General features: G+C 35.6%; 3 protein-coding genes across 5 annotated transcripts; 1 reads left to right on the top strand and 2 right to left on the bottom strand.

Annotated features, from left to right (window-relative positions):
- Positions 1-29: 29 nt before the first annotated feature.
- LOC143450848 (GPN-loop GTPase 2-like) lies at positions 30-2,662 on the bottom strand. The gene is made up of 4 exons (XM_076951580.1): positions 2,346-2,662; positions 1,036-1,284; positions 842-946; positions 30-745 (listed from the first exon to the last, which is right to left on the bottom strand). The coding sequence occupies exons 1-4, from the start codon at positions 2,660-2,662 to the stop codon at positions 487-489; spliced, it is 930 nt and encodes a 309-aa protein (XP_076807695.1). The 3' UTR covers positions 30-486.
- A 45-nt stretch (positions 2,663-2,707) lies between these two features.
- LOC143450849 (ER membrane protein complex subunit 5-like) lies at positions 2,708-5,373 on the bottom strand. Its single transcript, XM_076951582.1, has 3 exons — positions 5,235-5,373; positions 3,009-3,061; positions 2,708-2,890 (listed from the first exon to the last, which is right to left on the bottom strand). Exons 1-3 carry the CDS (start codon positions 5,311-5,313, stop codon positions 2,708-2,710), a joined length of 315 nt encoding a protein of 104 aa, XP_076807697.1. The 5' UTR covers positions 5,314-5,373.
- A 7,660-nt stretch (positions 5,374-13,033) lies between these two features.
- On the top strand, positions 13,034-19,008 carry LOC143449945 (uncharacterized). 3 transcript variants are annotated; one of them, XM_076950295.1, is made up of 15 exons: positions 13,035-13,868; positions 14,078-14,271; positions 14,357-14,531; positions 14,594-14,829; positions 15,156-15,270; positions 15,348-15,572; positions 15,648-15,734; positions 15,849-16,063; positions 16,177-16,348; positions 16,446-16,722; positions 16,877-17,061; positions 17,284-17,492; positions 17,573-17,753; positions 17,890-18,116; positions 18,200-19,008. In XM_076950295.1, the coding sequence occupies exons 1-15, from the start codon at positions 13,703-13,705 to the stop codon at positions 18,410-18,412; spliced, it is 2,877 nt and encodes a 958-aa protein (XP_076806410.1). In that variant the 5' UTR covers positions 13,035-13,702; the 3' UTR covers positions 18,413-19,008. The 3 variants fall into 3 exon arrangements, with proteins under 3 accessions (XP_076806407.1, XP_076806410.1, XP_076806408.1); XM_076950292.1 differs by having other exon boundaries at positions 13,034-13,868; positions 15,348-15,734; XM_076950293.1 differs by having other exon boundaries at positions 15,348-15,734; positions 16,880-17,061.
- Positions 19,009-19,024: the final 16 nt, after the last annotated feature.

The following is a 19,024-nucleotide window of genomic DNA, read 5'->3' as shown; positions in this document are numbered from 1 at the left end:
GTGTCTGAGCTTTGCAGGGATTGTTGAAGTCTAGTCTAGCACATTTTATTGCTAAATAATTCTGAGCACTGGGTACACTCGGTAATTAAATACACAGCAAACTAAATCAACAACAACACAATACTAGTGACGGGACGATTAACATGTATCATTGATTGATTGATTTATCATTACAAAATCAAGTTCAATGAAGTTCAGATCACCTCAGTCTGTTGGGTTTCTCAGTTGCAAACTGGTGACTGCAATTCCGTTTATAATACAATCTTTCACACCTTATTTATGAACGGTAAGAATCAAGGTTTTTGTTGTCACTACACAATACTAAACAACCTGTCTTCATAAAACAATTTCTCAAAATGCTAGACATAATGATGGGTATTCAGTGAAAGCAGAACACTGGACGAAGTACATGGTTAAGTACACATAAATATGCCATAATTTACGTCTAGTGCTGTAATTGACAATAATCACTGATTGCCAGGCATATTATGGCGTGATATTCAGTTTCTCAGTAATCTCTTTATCCAGGTATTTCTCATGAAGTGTTGGTGACTTAAAAGCATTATAGTCTGCTCCAATGGCAACAGATAGGAGTTTTTGAATATTCCTTTCTTCAACACTCCCATAGCAATAACCATTGGCCTTATCAACTTGCTTCAGCACATTGAGCATGCTTTCCTTGTCCTGCACGTTTAATGGAACAAATGTGACCAGGCTGTAGTCTTCAATGACTCCACATAACTTCCTTTACAACAAGAAATGAGAATAGTTTTATTTAATGAGGTAAAATAACATTTAACAATCATATTTCGACTGAGTACATATTGCAATTAATTCTTACTCATTCAACTGATGATATTTCTTTGAAAATGGATCATCATCATCAATTTGTAGCAACTTATTTAAATCCAGAACTTCTGTGTAATATTCCAAATGATACGGAAACCTGCAGAAATTAAAGGAACCTTCAGAACTATGATAATGTGAGAGCTCGCACAAGTAACCTGACATAAATACGGGTGTCAACACTTTTACCTTCCATACTGTTCCGCTATGTCCATCTTTGATAGAAGGTTTACATGGGGCAGAGTCATGTGAAGCATTGTTGCTAATGATGTCAGAAGAACTGAAATAAATTTGCTCGAGTCCGAACAGTAATGTGAATCCACCAAATTAACAGCTGTAAGCCTGAGGTCTGATTTCACTAAGTTTGTGATTACATTTCGTAATGACTGATGATGGGTGTACAATTCAATCTGACCCGGACAATCGAAGATATAATATCTGAAAAAAACAGCAGTTGTTTAAAAATGAACTACCCATAGTGTTGCATGTAACCGACAATAACTACAAAAGTTACATAAATATTAACCAGAGCTACTTGTTACAAACGTTTGGCATAAATCCAGTTATTACGTAACATACTTTTTGGGAATATTTTATCCACACCGAACATCATTAGCTCGCTTTTTAATTTGTCTGCGCTCACTATGCAAGCATAAATAAAATGTGTGGTACTTGACTCAAGGATCACATTAGCATTTTTCGAAACCGGGCAATAGCAGATCAATGTTTGCAATGTGACATGATTAACACTATGATCGAATAGACAGAAGTTACCAACTGCGGTATGGCTATATTTGGTCAATTCATGATGGAAAATTTCATGGTACAATGGTGCTCACAACTAGTTGAAACTTAAAAAAGCACTTTTAAGTTTGGAGGAATTTTTGTCTGAAAATAGGTTTGATCATTAAAAATTTTATAAAAAATAACCTTTATTTACTTTTTACCTTGCTTTTATAAAAAAACAAAAAAACAAGGACAATTACAGTTTGAAAATAGTCCATTGGAATAAAAAAATTCTTGTGACTGCTGTTGAAAAACAACATAAAATTTGCGACATTAATACTCAGCATATTATTTACTTGTTATAGAAATCCGTGTTGTCAAAAAACAACAATGATACCTCGATGCTAAAGTGAAACAATGTGTGATGTAAGAACAAAAATTACCTGATCACTTACGGTTGTGTGATACGTATTTAAATCTCGAGTTGTGTGCAATACTAATAACTCATATATAGTAGTGTGCAGAATGACTTAGGACCTGTTACATTTTTCAACAAAATCACTGCTTTTGTCCGAACTACCGATTTTTATTGAAATAAACATTAACATTTGGTCATATATTTGCAGACATTTTGGCACAGAGTTGCTCAAATTTTTAAATTAAGTCAGTTTTATCTTCTGGCACCATACTTTTTTAAGCAATATTTTGAAGGCACCCAAGTTGAGATATAACTTGATAAACTGTTAATTCAAGTAACAAAATTGAACAATTACTTAGCATTGAAGTTTTGTAATTTTTCCTTCAGCCAGTCTTGATTAGTTTCCAGAAACTCCATGCAGTACAACAAGGCACCATTTGGCCCTAATGACAAGTTTGACATTACGTCTTCAACTGTTATAAGTTCGTGGATGTCAACATTGCAGTCGTATGGCATAAATTCATTGGCAGGATCAAGGTTAACAACACAACACTCCCTATTTACAGCTTTTAAAAACTGCTGCACGCCATTACAGTAAGTTGTCTTGCCACTGCCAGGTGGCCCAATTACAATTTGTCCAAAGCAAGTTTTTGATTTGTTTTTTGCAGCCATTGTTTGTTGTGCTTGATATAGAAGTTTATAACGACTTTGTTGCAATCACTGACGTGAATACAAAGCCTTTCCACGGTGTTCAAAGGTACAAAAAGCAAAGCGATTTCCAACAGTTTCAAAGGATTTTTCTTTCATATCAGCATTAACTTGAATGTTTTTAAAATCCCCTGACACCATAAGAATACCATACGAGGCCAAGAACAAGCCAAGAATGGATTGCACAACAATCTAGAAAAAAACGAAAGGTTAATAATTCCTTTTTGCTTTAAGTTACCATCATGTAAAACTACTAGCAACCATAATAAAAAGTGCTAACACAACAACAAAGTAAAACATTGAGGCTTACATCTAATGGCAAAGATGAAAATTCTTGTTCAGTAAGACGTACAAATGAGCGATCTGGAATGGTAAAAAAATGAACTAAAAAGGTTGTAAGAGCTTGGGGTTTTTATTCTTTTTTGGGTGCTCCCCCTGACATTCTCTCCTCTAATTGAGAAAGTTCCCAGCTTTTTCTAATTTCTAAATATAAATGCAAAACGTTTTTACACTAGTAGCCAGTTATAAACAAGGTGAAAGAATATATCCATGTTCAAACTTGAAAATCTTTCTTCCAGTAAATTATATAAATAATTAATTTATACGCATACTAGGGTGCCTTTTAATGAAGTAAATCTGGTATTTTAACCCATTGCATAGCGTATGCACTTTTATAAACCTTTTAACTTTAAGCCAGGGTTATGGACAGAAATAAACTGGTTGATAGAACATATCTAATAGATAAAAAGAAAATTTAAATCTTAACAGACATGAAAAAAATTAATTAACTTACTTTAGTAATGCTAAAAAACCTGATAACAAGCATGAGTGCATGACAAATCTCCCTATTCTCGATGCACTACCACAAGTTATATCTGGATTTTCAAGTACCTAACCTTAAAATTAAGAGCCTAATCAATCTGAACGTTACTGCTTCTTACTAAGCAGAAGTTTTTTATATGATGTAAACAAAGAATAAATCTATCTCTTGGTACATCACACAATAACTTGTTTGAATTTGCCAGGGTGAAACCTGCCACAGCAAAGTTCATACAGCTGCCACCTATAGTGGAAAGTGTGGCACCTGCACACCAAACTTTTTTATCCTCATGCCGATTTATAATAAATAAAGAGCACAAACTGACTATTTCACTGTATGTAGGTCACACAGCTGGTTTTTAAAATAGGCTGTTTAGATTTTAACTGTTTAAGGTCTTATTGGAGTTAGATTTGGATTAGAAGGTAGATTTACATTAGGTTCAAGTTGGTATATATTGTAACGTTTAAGTTACTAACAAGAAAACATGAAAAATAGTTTCAAACGCACAATTTTTTCTGGTAAAATAGTAGCAGACAAAATTTGTGTCTTTGCACGCATGATTTCTGGTTAAAAACTGCCGTACTTTCCAGTTAGGTTCACCACAGAACTCGTTGTTGGCCTATGACTTGTCAAAATGCGTTTAGATTAAAATAAACCAGATTGGAAAATTTGCTGTTTTTGGGTCCTGTGCTGTCCCTGTGTAACAAGATGAAACAACAGTACAGATATATGCACAGATGATTTTAATCCACAGCACACTTAGCAAACCTTCCAGCCTGGAGAATGATCCCTGTCAAAATGCATTCAGAGAAAATGATAGACTGCATGCAACGAGCTTATCTTTACGATGTGGATAGAGCAACAAAAGGACATAGGAAGTGATCGATTTTTTGTTTGCCTTTTATGATGACGGGTGCAGATTTTTTTACATCCATACTTGTGTTTGGAAATTATAGCTGATTAGACTATTCATTTTTTCAACATAGCGGCACAAACTGTATTTAGTTCTTTTTATCATAGCAATAATATAACAAGCAGTATTTTTAAGATTAATTTATTAACAATGTAAATGAACTCCAGTTGTTCACTTCATAAAGTTTAGAACATTCTATTTAACCCCTACTGGAAAGCTTGCTTTCAGTGTAACGGATAAATGTGCCAAAAAGTTCATTTTCAAAATTTGTGCCATGTCAACGGAATATCCTACTGTAATACTTATAAAATAGAATATAAGGCAAAACAGAATTCTGCACCAGAAAGTTGGCACAGAAGCGAACTTTCCAGCAGGCTGGACTGTAGAGTATGGCAGTTTTCGCCGATATCTTGGGTGTGCAGAAGCAAAATTCCAATGTGCAAGGAAGCAGCTGGTACGCACTGCAACTCGTGGCCCATGGATGCCCAGCGTTTATGCATGCAATAGAAATACGAGTTTTAAACTCGTATTTTGTATATTTTAAATCATTTTTTAAAGAAATAGTGGTTTTAAACAGTATAAATTGGAGAAAAAGTTAGTGTCTCCATTTTTCTTTTGGAGCACCGGTTTGCCCTGGTGTGCAATGCCGTTCTAAAATAAATCTTGGGTATGCTCTTGCCATAGTCTGCAGTCGGGCTAGCAGGGTATTAAAAATCTAATTTTAAAAATTGCTTTTGTGTAGTCTTATTATTTATCAGTCGGTTAGGTATTAACTGTATACATAAAACACAAGTTTTACTCACGTTGAGCAGCAGAAAAACCAGCATGAACGATACAAGCCAGACCAACAATAATGGCAACTTTTTTAAGTGGATGACTCATGATACAGTAATATTCCAAATTACAAAACCATGTCAAATCTTAAATCACAAGAAAAGTAGACAAAATTTTAGAAAATATGTAATATCTAGCCTATAGGTTATAAAATAGACACCCATTTAGCCATTTCAGGCTTTTAGCGTGTCCTGATCTTGATCGTACGTCTGTCATCTACGTCTGTACCTTTGTCAAATGACTATAAAAAGCTGAGTCAAGAAAAGACTAGCTCTAACACTTTCACTGACCTGTTGTTTTATTCTGTTCTAGATTATGGATATTCTTTTTAAGTTACTTTTTGTAACTTAATGACACTCCTTCTTTCTCTTTACTTTGCATGTTTGCGAGTAACATATGCTCATTTATTAGTCAGCGTGATTTTGTTATGATGTCTATGAAATAGACAAAGAAGATAAGTCATGCGTCACAAAGAAGATAAGTTCTTAGTTGGTACATAGATATCTTATATTTAAATACAAAAAGATCAAACACAGCAATGTTATTAGGTAATGTCAGACACAAACGATGGAGCATACTTCTCAGACTAAATACAATAAGGGCTTAGGAGATCGTTGTTGGTTGCAGTTTGTTGTACACTCGGTGGTAGTACTTTGCAAAACATTTACAACAGCGGGAATAAACGTTCTTTCGGGAATAAACTTTTAAAATATCTGATGGCTTAGGAATAAAGTTCTATAAAACGATTTGGCAGAATATTAAACTAATTTTTAGGGCTTTGCTGAAGCGATCTAGAGATTTAGGACAATTTTCTGACATTCAACGGGAAGGGGTAATTATTTTTATTCCTAAACCTAACAAAAGTCGGTTGTTGGTTGGCAACTACTGCCCAATTACTCTTTTAAATATAGATTATAAAATATTTTCCAAAATAATTTGCAACAGAATTAAAAGACATGTTGATCACTTAGTCCAGGGATGTCCAACCTTTTATTATAGTGGGCCGCATTGTCACTTGAAATAATTGAATGGGCCGCAAAACCTATTAAATTTCAAGAAAAATGGGTACATGAAGTACATACTTTTGGAGTGAAAATGACTAGCGGGCCGCACAAAAATCTCAGGCGGCCGCAGGTTGGACATCCCTGACTTAGTCCATCTTGATTCTTGACCGGAATGGTTTCATAAAAGACCGTTTTATTGGTAATAACATTCGTTTGCTTTTTGATATTACCTACTACGCGGACGAATACGAAATCCTTGGAACAATACTTTCTTTAGATATATATATAAACCATTTGACATTGTAAACTGGAATTTTCTTTATTATTGGTTTGCAGCTTTTGGGTTATCATTCAAAATTAATAAATTGGGTGAGAGCACTTTACTGGCGTCCAAAATTTATTATTACAAACAACCGTTACCTGTTTGCAAACTTTCAGATTCAACACGGCGTGCGTCAAGGAAAACCTTTGCCGCCTTCTTTTATTGTATTATGTATAGAAATTTTAGGTATTATGTTACGAAAAAGTGATTTTAACGGATTACAGATAGGAGGTAGTGAATTTAAAGCATCACTGTTTGCGGATGACACGTTAGTTTTTCTGAAAGGATCTTCAAGGTATTTTCAACGGTTGACGATATTTTAAGCGATTTTACTAAGGTCTCTGGCTGTGAAGTCAACTTCGATAAATTACAAGCTTTTTACATTGGCTCATCTAGAAATCGTATTGAGAAACCTCCAATAAAGAATTAAAATGGCCAACTAAACACATTGGACGCCAGACTGATTTATCAATGGAATTAGAACAACAACTTGCAGACCATGTGATTCAACTTGAAGAGCGATTTTATGGCTAGAAGCTTAGTGATTTGAGAAGGCTAGCATTTCAAATTGCAGAAGCTAACAATTTGAAAACAAACTTCCACTTAAATACTAAAATGGCTGGACAAGAATGGTTGAGAGGTTTTCTTGAAAGACATCCACAGCTTTCATTACGAAGACCCGAAGTTACATGTCTGGTACGGCCGCACGCGCATCATGCTTTAATTCGACTCAAGTCAACAACCTCTTTGATTCTACTGTTTGATACTTTGAAGATAAATAATATTGCTAGTCAGTCTCTATACAATATGGATGAGTTTACAATCTACAATCCTACAGAAGCCATTAAGTATTATTGCACTCAAAGGTAAACATTAGGTCGGCACCATAACAAGTGTGGAAAGGGGCAAAATGTGGCTATTATTTGTAGCATGAATGCAATAGGTAACTTTATTCCACCAGGATTAATATTTCCTCGTGTTTGCATAAAAACTGAATTACAAGATGGTGTTCCTCCAGAGAGCATGTTTGAATGTCAGGTGAGTTAAAGAAGTTTGTTTTTGTCTGTAGGCCTACATGCTATGCTCAAGCCTCAAATTTGTAATTATTGAGGAACTAAAATAATAGGACTATAAATAAAATAAAAGTGCATTTGCAATGATAAAGATGTTTTTATTGTGTAACATGACTGACAATCATTCGCTCACAAACAATATAATAGTACAAGCAAGTTGTGTAGCCTATCTGCGCTGAATGCACTTTCAAACGAAACTAAAAAGTTGTTTGGCGGTGTTCTAGCTAGCCAATTAGGTTTCATTTGTTATTGTATACAGAGAAAGGGATGGATGACATCAGATATTTTTGTGGACTGGCTGAAACATGTTATCAAGTACGCAAAGCCTACTCCAGACAGAAAAGTTTTACTACTGTTAGAATCTAAAACGTTGGCTCTAGTCTAGTCCAGTACCTGTAACTGTAGTAAAAACAAAAATACCTTAGCCTACCAGTTTATGTGCTGTCATCTGTGACATTTTTATGCTAAAAATAATTATTAGCCTAACTGTTGTAACTAGTAGGCCTGCTTAGCGAAAAATAAATAAAGCCTACAAGTCCATTAAAACTGAAACCTTAGAAACAACTGTTTGTTGATCGGAATGAGAATTTCCCGCAAATAATTTTGAATCGGGAGATCGAACATTTTGAGAATAGTATAAGTCGCTTGTCTCTAGTGAATTTATTATTTTGAAAATAAACGAATAACCTTACCTATAGCAGAGAGAGGGATTCTGTCAGCTATAATTCAGCTTATTTCGTTGTGGTTAGTTTGAAGTTTGTATCTGAACAAAATACGGTACGATTGCAATAGTACCATAACTGTTAACCACGATGTACAGGCCTTTTCAGGATGGCCTAACTCTAGAGTCTAGAGCAGAGGTCGGGAACCTATGGCTCCCGAGCCAGATATGGCTCTTTTGATGACGGCATTTGGCTCGCAGATAAATCTAAGCTGGCATTTCTTAGCACAATTGTTACGAATAAAACTTTTCTGTTATTTGTAGTTTTGTAATTTCTGTACTATGCAGCACCAGAAATCGCATTAACAGTAATTAGCATGTTATTAAAGAGTAAATTCAGACATTTACCGTTGTCTAAAATAGTTGGTTTTGCTTAAAAATGCACACGTTAGTTGCATTAAGTGTTGAAAAATATTATATGGCTCTAACGGAAATAAAATTAACAATATGCGGCTTTCATGTGTGGCGTCGTGATAACAAACTATAACAAGTTATATAATTAATTGGCATTTTAAAAGCGGATTGTGTGTTTCTCCAGTTAGATAAAAATATATAACAGCTGTGTTACACTTGGTAAATTCTGTTATTCAAACAAATTGTATTTCTAACTGACATATTTGACGCAGAGATAAGTATTTCAAGTACCTTGTATTTACGGCGTAAAGTTTGAAGTGTACTTGATGAAACGTTTGGATGACGTAAAATAATAGATATTACACATACTGTATATACGTAGCAATGAAAATACAGTATAACATGGCGTTAGCTGATTGGTTGAGGTGTATGATATAAAAGGTTAAGCTTGGTTCAAATTGGCGGCTCTGGCTGGCTGGCTGGCTAGTCTCTGAGGGCTTGTCTCTTCAGGATTGGCTAGCACCTCTCTGTTTCAATTTGGATCTGTTGTACTATTCTGGTTTACTCATTATTCAATGGAAGTAAATGTTTATTTCTAATGTGGAACGGTGATGAAATTATTTCTGATTTGACTACGACTATTCGGACAATATAACAATTTAGACTTTATGAAGTTGTGCTGACTTAAAGAGACAATCAGAAAATAGCACACGCAAACGGAGTCAAAGATAAAATTAGTCAAGGAGTCATAAAAATAAGATTGAAGTCTTGGCTTTAGGCCAACCTAAAAGCAATCCACACCACCATCCCCACACATGGCTCCTTCGCCAAAAAGGTTCCCGACCCCTGGACTCTAAAGTCTAGAGTCTAGAGTCTAGAGTCTAGACCAGGAGCGGGCAACTTTTTTGGTCGTCGGGCCTGATATGAGAAAATAAAGTACTTGGCGGGCCGGATTCCTGAATCGATACATTAATCGTGTATTTATCCACCTATACAAGGAATAAATCGTATTTAATGTAAACTTTAAGTTTTAAGCATATAGAGACCAAAAACAGTATTTAATGAATTTATTAACGAATAATGTACTTCAATAGCTGCTGAAATCAAAACTGAACTGTCTGCGGGCCGTTCAAAATCCCGTCGCGGGCCGTATGTTGCCCACCCCTGGTCTAGACTGTCCATTATTAAGCTTACAATTGGCTACAAAGTAACTTGGTAAAAACCAAAGCCATAAGTACGTGAAAGGTCAGTGGGTTGAATTGTAGTGGCCTGGGTGGCATTTTTAATACCATCACATCAGTCTTGGAAAAGTGTTTTCCAGTTATTGATTGAAGTTTGTTTTTTGATAACACTTCAATTGTCGTTTGATATTTGGAAACTTGCTCTGAATAACTTCGTGTGAAAAATCCTTTTAGTACGTTACCAGGTTGTTTCAAAACGCGCCAGTTTTAAATGAATGTAATCCCCCTTGCCAACGCTTTGTTTTTCTCGTTCACACGTTTTGAAATGTTCGTGTTTTTTTTTGTTCGATGTTTCCGCTCACATCGCTCATGATTGACCTTGTATTAACAACATTGTTAACATAAAAATAGACAATTTTGATGGACATTTGTTTCCTTTTATTGAAAATTTCTAAATTGAAATTATCACCTGACCGTAAAACTTCGAGTCTAAAAGTCCAAATCATTTCCTGTCATTTATAAACGCATTGCGCCTCAAGTTGGAATTCTGTTTCTTTTTTATCTTCTTCAGCGTAAAAATATATCGTTGCATGCTATGTTTTTATTCATTCAAAATTAGTATTAGTATTAGATTGGTTCTAGTTTTGTCTTAGTATTAGTTCTTCAGTATACAGTTACAGTTATTAAAGTTCAATGAATGAGAAGATATAGATCGTAATAACTCTGTGAACAATTCTTTTAAGTCAAAATGAAATGTAGAGTGATGCGCTTGATTGATAATTAAATCTTAAAATCCTCTTTATATAATAATAATATTGTTGTAATTTTTAGTGTTTATTTGAAGTAATAATGAAGAATATTAAAACCAATATTAATCAGACTCTCAGTGCTTAAAACTCATATAAACCATTCAACTGAAGTTTAGGAATTTCTAGACAGAATTCGCAACCTTCTAATCGTTCGTAAGAGTCAGATTGCAATATATTAACTTTCCATAGTATGGTAGTTATTGTGTATAAAACCAGTGACCGCCACAGGTGACCGTTGCGTTTAACAATTTATATATTGTATACCGATCGATATGGGACCCCGTGCTACTGTTAACCTACTCAATCACGCCATCGCCCTGTAACTCCGAGCGTTGAAGTACCATCAGTTGTCTGTTGTGAGTAGCTACTCAAATACTGTATATATGTGCTTTTGTTTCATACGTTAAATATTCTCATGAATATTTGAATATTTTTCCGCAGTGCCTATTCGGTGGTGGCTTTACTATAGCTCTGAAAAAATAATGTCTGCAGTAGTTCTGTGATGTATGTGGTGAAGTTCCAAGGTCATGACAATGTACAAGAAAAGTAGCAGGTCAGAATGAAAGCTTATAGCGTGAGGTAGAATAATGACCCATTTCTGCAACAAGACGCTTGCTTCTGCATTAGATACAATACGTAATAAGTGAAGGAGTTTTGTAGTTAATGGTCGACTGCTTTGACTGGTCGACTTTACTTTTATTTATACAAGAGCGGCAGGTAGCCGATGTACAAGTTAATTGGAAACTTTTGGAGATAACATGCTTAATACGCTACAAGGTTTTGGTACGAATGCTTATTATGCAGCTGTTTCAAGGACAAAAATGGCCAATACAGGAAGCATAAATTAGGAGAATTTTCAACGTATTCATACAGCGCGTGACATGCGGAATCGTCAGTGATGAAATTATGGTCAGTGTATGTGTGGGGAATTATAGATACATAATTAATTAAGGACATTCGGGCTAAGTTAGTGAAATCATAAGTGAAGCACCTGAAGCATGTTTCTGTCCAAAATAACGCATATACGACCTGCATGAGCGTGTGACGTGTTTGATATGGACCAGCGTGGTCCAACTGCAGGCCCGCGGGCCAAAGTTGGCCCGCGAGCACCGATTTTTGGCCCGCGAACTGATAGTCAGCTTTGATAGGCTAGTCGCTATTGTCAAGGAAGAACCTCGACCGCAAATGTCACATTGATCAGCATTTAATAGCTAAATTTTGAACTATTCTAATTTCAGTTGTTTTAATAATAAAAGAGAACTTTTTTCAGTTCTAATATCAATGTCACATTGTTCTTCAGTTCTAATTTCACATTTCTTCAGTTCTAATTTAAAAACATTGGCCCGCAAGATAAAAAAAATTTCTGATTTTGGCCCGCGATGAAAAGAAATTGGACCACGCTGATTATGGACGATCGACAGTTTTGTTGAATGTGTTGACCTATTAACCTACATACCAGACAGAAAACCAGTCAGTTTGTATAAACTAGTGTAGATGGAAATGAGACTTGGTCTCGGCTGTAAATGTAAGAACAAATGAGGCGTAGCCATAAACATGGATTGCCTGTTTGGAACACTAGAATTACTAAGGTGTCCTATAGGGTGTAAAAATCCCGGTAATTCTAATGTTAACGCCTGGTTTGTAAGAGAGGGAATGAGTTCTAAAGAAAATAAAAACACAAAGCCAACGTTATGGTAACTCCCGAATTGGCGCTGCGCGAATATGAGTATTTTGATGTAAACACCACAGCAAAGAGTGGTTCGAACCCTAAGCCTGCAATAATATTTTTCAGACCTATTTAGCAACAAGCAGACAAGTTGCGCCAGTGACGCCTCCAAATAGGGACGTTTAGAGTCTTCAGCTCCCCCTAATTTGTCTTGTGTTTTACCTAGTATATAAAAAGATCGCCAAAGAATCTCCAAATCGCTCTTTGTATCTGATTTAAATTCAATAACGTTAGGCAATTTGGCCGCGTGTTTGAGCTTTCTAGCGTTTGTTGCAATTGTGTAACAATAAAAACTGCTCAATTTATTTACAGTATTGTAAGGGTTATTTATTAGGTCCCGTCCATAGATATTTCAAGCATATAAATTTGTGATAATAAGGGGATACTATAGTATAGGCTACAGAAGGAATACGGTGTAGAATTTTTGTTTTCGGAAAGCTGTTTGCGAAGCATTACGTGTCGATGACTTCCTGTTTTCCGTTTTAATTCGTGACATAAATGTCATGCCTACCTATCCTGCGTGTATTATTCACAGCTATTCAATGCATTCAGTCTACTAAGATCATCGCTGCAACATGGACGTGTTTATGCTGTAGCTGTGCCAATGTTTAGTCAAAATGTAATTGTTCAAAGAAACTTCAATTTAATCAGTATATACAGTTGTCATTCCTGTATAAACATTGTTGAATTCAATTTGAAGACGTTCAGTGTTATAACTTATAATAGACAACTTTATTGTCATCTTTACAAACCAACAAGGTCTTTGGTCATATATTATAGCAGTGGAAAACAAGTCATTATATTATTGATCACTGCTAATTGAAGCTAGTCAGACAATAAGCCGTCAAGGTAAACAATTAAAGCAGTGGGTGAGAAAAGTAGACAACGACCTCATGAGATTCATATATCATCACCCGCAATAAACATTTCAACAAGTACTTATTGTAGTGAAGTGTGTCAACCTCTCAAATTCAGGTGCCATATACCCATTTTCCATTACATAGTTTAAAATAAGTTGGCCTAAAGAGTTTTGTTTCTTTTTGGTCAGCTGCTTAGCTAGTGGATTAACTTTATGGATATAATTTCGTCGGACAACCTTTTCCATGTTTTATGTAAATGTATGGTGCTAGCCGTGATTCTAACAGTGACATTCTTTCAGTTTAAGTTTGTCTAACATTCAAAAAGTTCTTCTTAATTTGCCGAGAGTGTTGTCAAACGAGCTCGAATTTGAATGATTTCTTAGCGCTATGAACCAAAACTACTCAAGGCTCCGGATTAAGGAAATCGTTCTTGCTCCAGTATTCTCAAATCGTCCAGCTACCAAACTCGACAGCCAATCGTCATTCGAAGAAATCTCGTTGCCAACACCAAGAAGTGAAGGCTGCAAAAGATTCACACATGAAGAGAGAAAAGGTTTGTGCGTTTACGCTTTTTGTTAAATAAGCGATTTCATTCATTTTTAGATGTCCGAAGTAAGCCTTTATTTAGAATGGTATAAGAAGACCTTTAAAAATATTGTATGCAATAATAAATCTTTTCCAGCGTACAATTGGAAACTATTTATTACCACAAGTTATGTTGCAGCGTGGAGTTGGTCAATTATCATTTTCTTTGTTGTGCAGGCCAATGTCATCAAATATGTTTGCATATCAATAACCTTGTCATCACATCCAGCATACAAGCTTATTTCGACAAAGTCAGACGAATATTTCGCACCAACGAAGACAGAGAGACTTTCGCAAGAGCTTGCATTCCACTCGACCAGCTTTACGTCGTTTTTGGCTTTTGTCAGATCAATGATGATGAAAGAAAACAGGCAATTGTAGCTTATTTCTAGTGTTCCGTTAGTTGCCCACAAGTAAATGTCTTTGATATCGCCTATTAACGTTCGTATTTTCCAGGTTTTCAACGAAGTGATCGCCAATATCCTTCCAACAACCATTTCTTGGAAAGGCGTCACCAGTTTGACTAAGTCGGATAAGATTACCTTTGTTGCACAGTCTGCCGGACGAACTGGCCGATTTTTTCAGTCACAACTGTACAAGAAACTTAAGCATGCCGGAATAAGCGTTAAAGGTATTTTATTGCCTGATAGAAATACCAGTTTTTGGTCTACGTAAAACCACCTTCATTTGCAGAGAGCGATGACTATCCATTGCCTTACTTGCCCTTAATTACGGTTGATGCAAACAGTCATCATCTTTTTCACAAAATCATCCGAAACTTCATCCACGGAAAGAAGAATCAATGGACTTTTGGTAGTCATGTGCTTTCTCCAACTACCCTTTGTTTGCAAAATCTTCTGCAAACCGTGAAAAACCCTTTGCAAAAAGACAAGTGTTCTGCTGGTTGTTCAACAACCTCAAATGCTTCGGTATACATACAGTATGCTAATTAAAATAGTATTATTGCAAAATGTAGTATAAAGTTTCTTTATTACCCTTAGGAGATGAAAACTATACTTTATGCAAGCTACTAAAGCATAATTAAGCGTTTGTTTAGCTTTGTCATCAATACGTTTTTGGATATCTCTCTGTGTCCTTATCTGATGTTAATCAAACATTGATAAAAGCGGACACAAGTTGTTTACAACGACATCGGCTAATATTTTTAATAGTTACTCAAACGTTTTGGCTCAAATATACGCCATACATTATTTCGTTGTACTATTTCACAAAGTTTTAAAATTAAAATTTGAAGCTTATTGAGCACGTAACGACAAAAATCCTTCCAAGGAAAAGCACCGGTTGCCTGAACCGGAAGGTGACAGATGTTACAGACCAGGAAAAAGAAGATGACGACAAAACACATCAAGGCAAGTTTTGACTGAATTCGCGTGCCGCTGTCCAGCACGAACGAAAAATATTACTAATTCAAACATCGCTGTTTCAGTTGAGAAAGTGGAGCCATGGTCAAAAATCATTGATAACAAACAAAAAGAACAGCAAACATCATCTGAAAAAGAACTGTCAGAAATATCGCAAACTGTACAATGCAACACTTTTGAAATAACTGGGACTGATTCAAAGCAGAGCGAAACGGATGCAACCGGGGGAAAATCCAAAGTCACTTCACAGAAGCTTGGAGAGAATGCTGAACTCAATGATGAAAAGTCAAGTAACGCAGAAAGTTTGGAAACACCGTGGATACCGGAAAATGTAGAAGATGATCAAATTTATTTTTCATGTTCAGATCCTCCTTCCTTCAGAGACCGTCATACTTCAGAGTCCACAAACAAAGATTATCCTACATTTGATCTAGCAGTATCCAAAGACCAAGGTATAGTCTTGCTTTGTCTTCACTGTAAAAACAATCAAGAATGTTGGATAAAAACCGTGACACCACGACAACTTGAAACTTTTATGTCTCATTCGTATCATTTGTCTTTCTCAGCGACTGCATCAAACTACTTCGTCGGCGCTCACATCGTTGAATTGTCTATTCAAGAGAGTGTGACCAGTTTCCTTCACAAAATGGCACCTAGCTGTTCCAAAACAGCAGCAGACCGTATTTCGTTTGAGGAGTCATGTATTCCTTTGTCGAATCTATATATTGTACTTTGCATTTGCGATCTTAACGATCAAGACGAAGTTGAAAAAGTGAATCGGGTAAAAACTGTAAGCAAAATGTCAAATCTAATGACTCAAGCATTTTAGAAACTAATCTATTATATTGCTTTTATAATTTCACTCCTACAACTCAATCGTTTTTTGTTTTGTAGATCTTGTTCGAATTAAACAAGTCGATAAAGTCCGCTCCACTTCGTGTTAGTTTTGTTGGCGTTGGAAATTGTAAAGACACTGTTCTGTACGCTACATCCAAATGTGGAGCTTTAATACTACTTCAGGATAAGCTCTTGGAAAAGTTGCAGCAGGAATACATCGACGTGAACGGTAGGGCTGTTCATATTTTAAAGCGCACATTCCACTCCTATTCTCGCCGTGTTTAATAAAAAACGTGTAATCACATAGGCTTACTGCTGTACCTTAGATGCACATGAACACTGCCCCAACATGCCTATTTTACATCTTGATGATAAGGACAAGCATCTAATCCACCAGATTCTTCCCTTTGTTAACAAGCGTGAGTTTCGGATGTGGCAGTTTGGAGTTAAACCTCAGATGGTGAATGAGCTTGTCTTGTGTAAGATGGTGTCCGCTTCTGTGAAAGGAGCAAAAAAGATAAGAGTACCCAAAATTCAAGTGGAAAATCCCTCAAAGATTAAGGAAGAAGTTTCAAAGGATGCAGCCTCAAGAAATTACGATTTGTGAGCCTGATAAAATACTTTTGCTACATGTTGGTAAATTTAAGTGATCAAAGCAAATTATAGATAGTTTATTCAAATGCCAGAAACCATTAAGAAAAAGAGCATGCAGGCTACAAATTTCGATTTTACCCATGACGTCATAGAACTATGATAGCAGGTTCGACAGAAAAGACAAAGGTACTGCGTCGTTTTGCCTCAACAAAAAGTCCAATGAGGAAAAAGGCAAGTTTGATGAACACAAGTGGCGTGCGATGGATATAAAAATGTCTCATATCGCTTTGCAAGATTTCGCCACACCTGATGGGGCTCGAATATATTTCAAGAACGATCCAACGAAAAGTAAGCGGTAGTTGATACCTTGCTTTCGTGGTGATAGATTTTTCTTGCCCTGCGATTTTTTTATAAGGCTACTAACTATGATTTGTGTAAAAATTTGTAAGCTATAGGCTACTGCTTATTATTGCTCAGTAGCATACGATTTAACAGGATTAATTATTACTTTAGCTATTAACTTAAATTAATAACTTATTACGCTATCATAATTATTATTACCAATTTCAGAATCTTCATTCAACTGCTTTATCGGCGTGACAATCGATAGCCTGCTGATTATGTCCAGCTTTTACAGATATCAGAATCTGTTGAAGTCGTTCTTCAACGAAAACGAACATAAAGCTTTTAACCAATGTTTGATCCCAATTAATCAACTCCATATAAAATTATGCTTGTGCCGATTCTACACACAAGCGCAGTTCGATGCAGTAAAGATGGTAAGTTCGACGCGTTCGATCATTCAGCGCAAGTGCTGAAAGTTTATCAACGATAATAATAATAATTGCTTTTGGTGCAGATGTTACACCGGATCCATCTCGGTGAAAGCTTGCTTACTTTTGATGTTCGAGGAATTTACGGTGTTGCAATCGACAAGGGAAGATATGTGCTTTGCGCAAAGGTTTTCTCCTTATCACTTCTCATACAACTCAGAGAGACAGTAATCAATAAACTGAAAGAGTTGAATTGTAGAGTTGCATGTAAGCACCTACTTCATAAATAAAGTCAATTTAAACCTTTTACAGTAGACGTAAAATGTAGAGAGCACAGTAGACCTGAGTACGAGTAAAATGTAGGCCCTAAACTTACACCTGCTCTCTAATTTAATGTTTTTAGACGAGCGATGTTATCCGACTATGCCATTAATGACCTTCAACTGGAAGCAAAGAAAATTTCTGCAACGGCCTGCTTGCTTTATTCGACATACAAAGAGCAGGCATTGGAATTTCGGTTCCCAAAAGCTGGAGAGAATTGAACTTTGTTCGTTTGGAAATTTCCAAAGAGAATTCGATGAGACTGGATTCTATCATATCCTCACCTCAGCTAATCTTTCGTCAAAAAAGGTGATTACTTGTCATTGGAATATGATTTATTCCAAGTTATAACACCAGTATTTTAGTCTAAAAGTAGAAGTTATGATTTACAGAGTTATCCCAACGTTCCTGATCACATCAGAGCATTGCACGGCACTCGGCAAATTGGTGAATTTCACAAGTTTTATGAAAAAAAACTTCTCGATCTGGAACTAGATGTTTGTAAAATAGTGAGCCAACTACCATTTGAAAAACTCCCAAACCTTCCGCAAAAAGAGAATGATCGTGCATCAAATAAATCGGATTCTGATAAGACGGAACTTTAAAATCGAATGGTTTACGAAAATAAACTTTGATGAAATGTTATGTTTCATGTTTCATGTTATGTTATGTTAATAAAAATTGTGTTACGTGTAAAATCCAAGCATTTTTTAGCAATAAGTTATTAAATGGTGATTTACAGCCATAAATTTGTAAAAAGATATTATTTTATACGTCTTAACCTAAATCAGTAAAAAATAGTCTAAATCATGTGTATAAGTATATGGACCTTACAAAATGTACCTATTGCATGTTTGTTAATGGAATTTACAATTTTCTTCTACATCAATTAATTAATTATTTTTCTACTATAACCAAACTCCGATATCTCTGTTCAACGGTTTTTTCTCGTAATGCCATTTTGTCCCACTGTGGACATTGACCAAAATATGAAACTGATACTTGTCGTTAATAAGCGAACTTGTGTGATAACATAGTTTTATTGCTACAACACAAGCATCAGGACTTGCTTTTAAAGATATTGCTACTATAGACAGTCAAAACTTTTCGATCAAGTGGAAAGATGTGTTAATGACCCTATTATTGTGAGCATCTATCTATGTTTGCAAAATTGAAATGTAAATAAATCTATCTTATCCAGTTCCATTGAGTGCAAT

The sequence above is a fragment of the Clavelina lepadiformis genome, chromosome 3 (assembly GCF_947623445.1).
Source record: "Clavelina lepadiformis chromosome 3, kaClaLepa1.1, whole genome shotgun sequence".
In the NCBI taxonomy this organism is placed as follows: Eukaryota; Metazoa; Chordata; class Ascidiacea; order Aplousobranchia; family Clavelinidae; genus Clavelina; species Clavelina lepadiformis.
The sequence above is the reverse complement of the archived record's forward strand: the minus strand, read 5'-3'. Positions and strand labels throughout refer to the sequence as shown.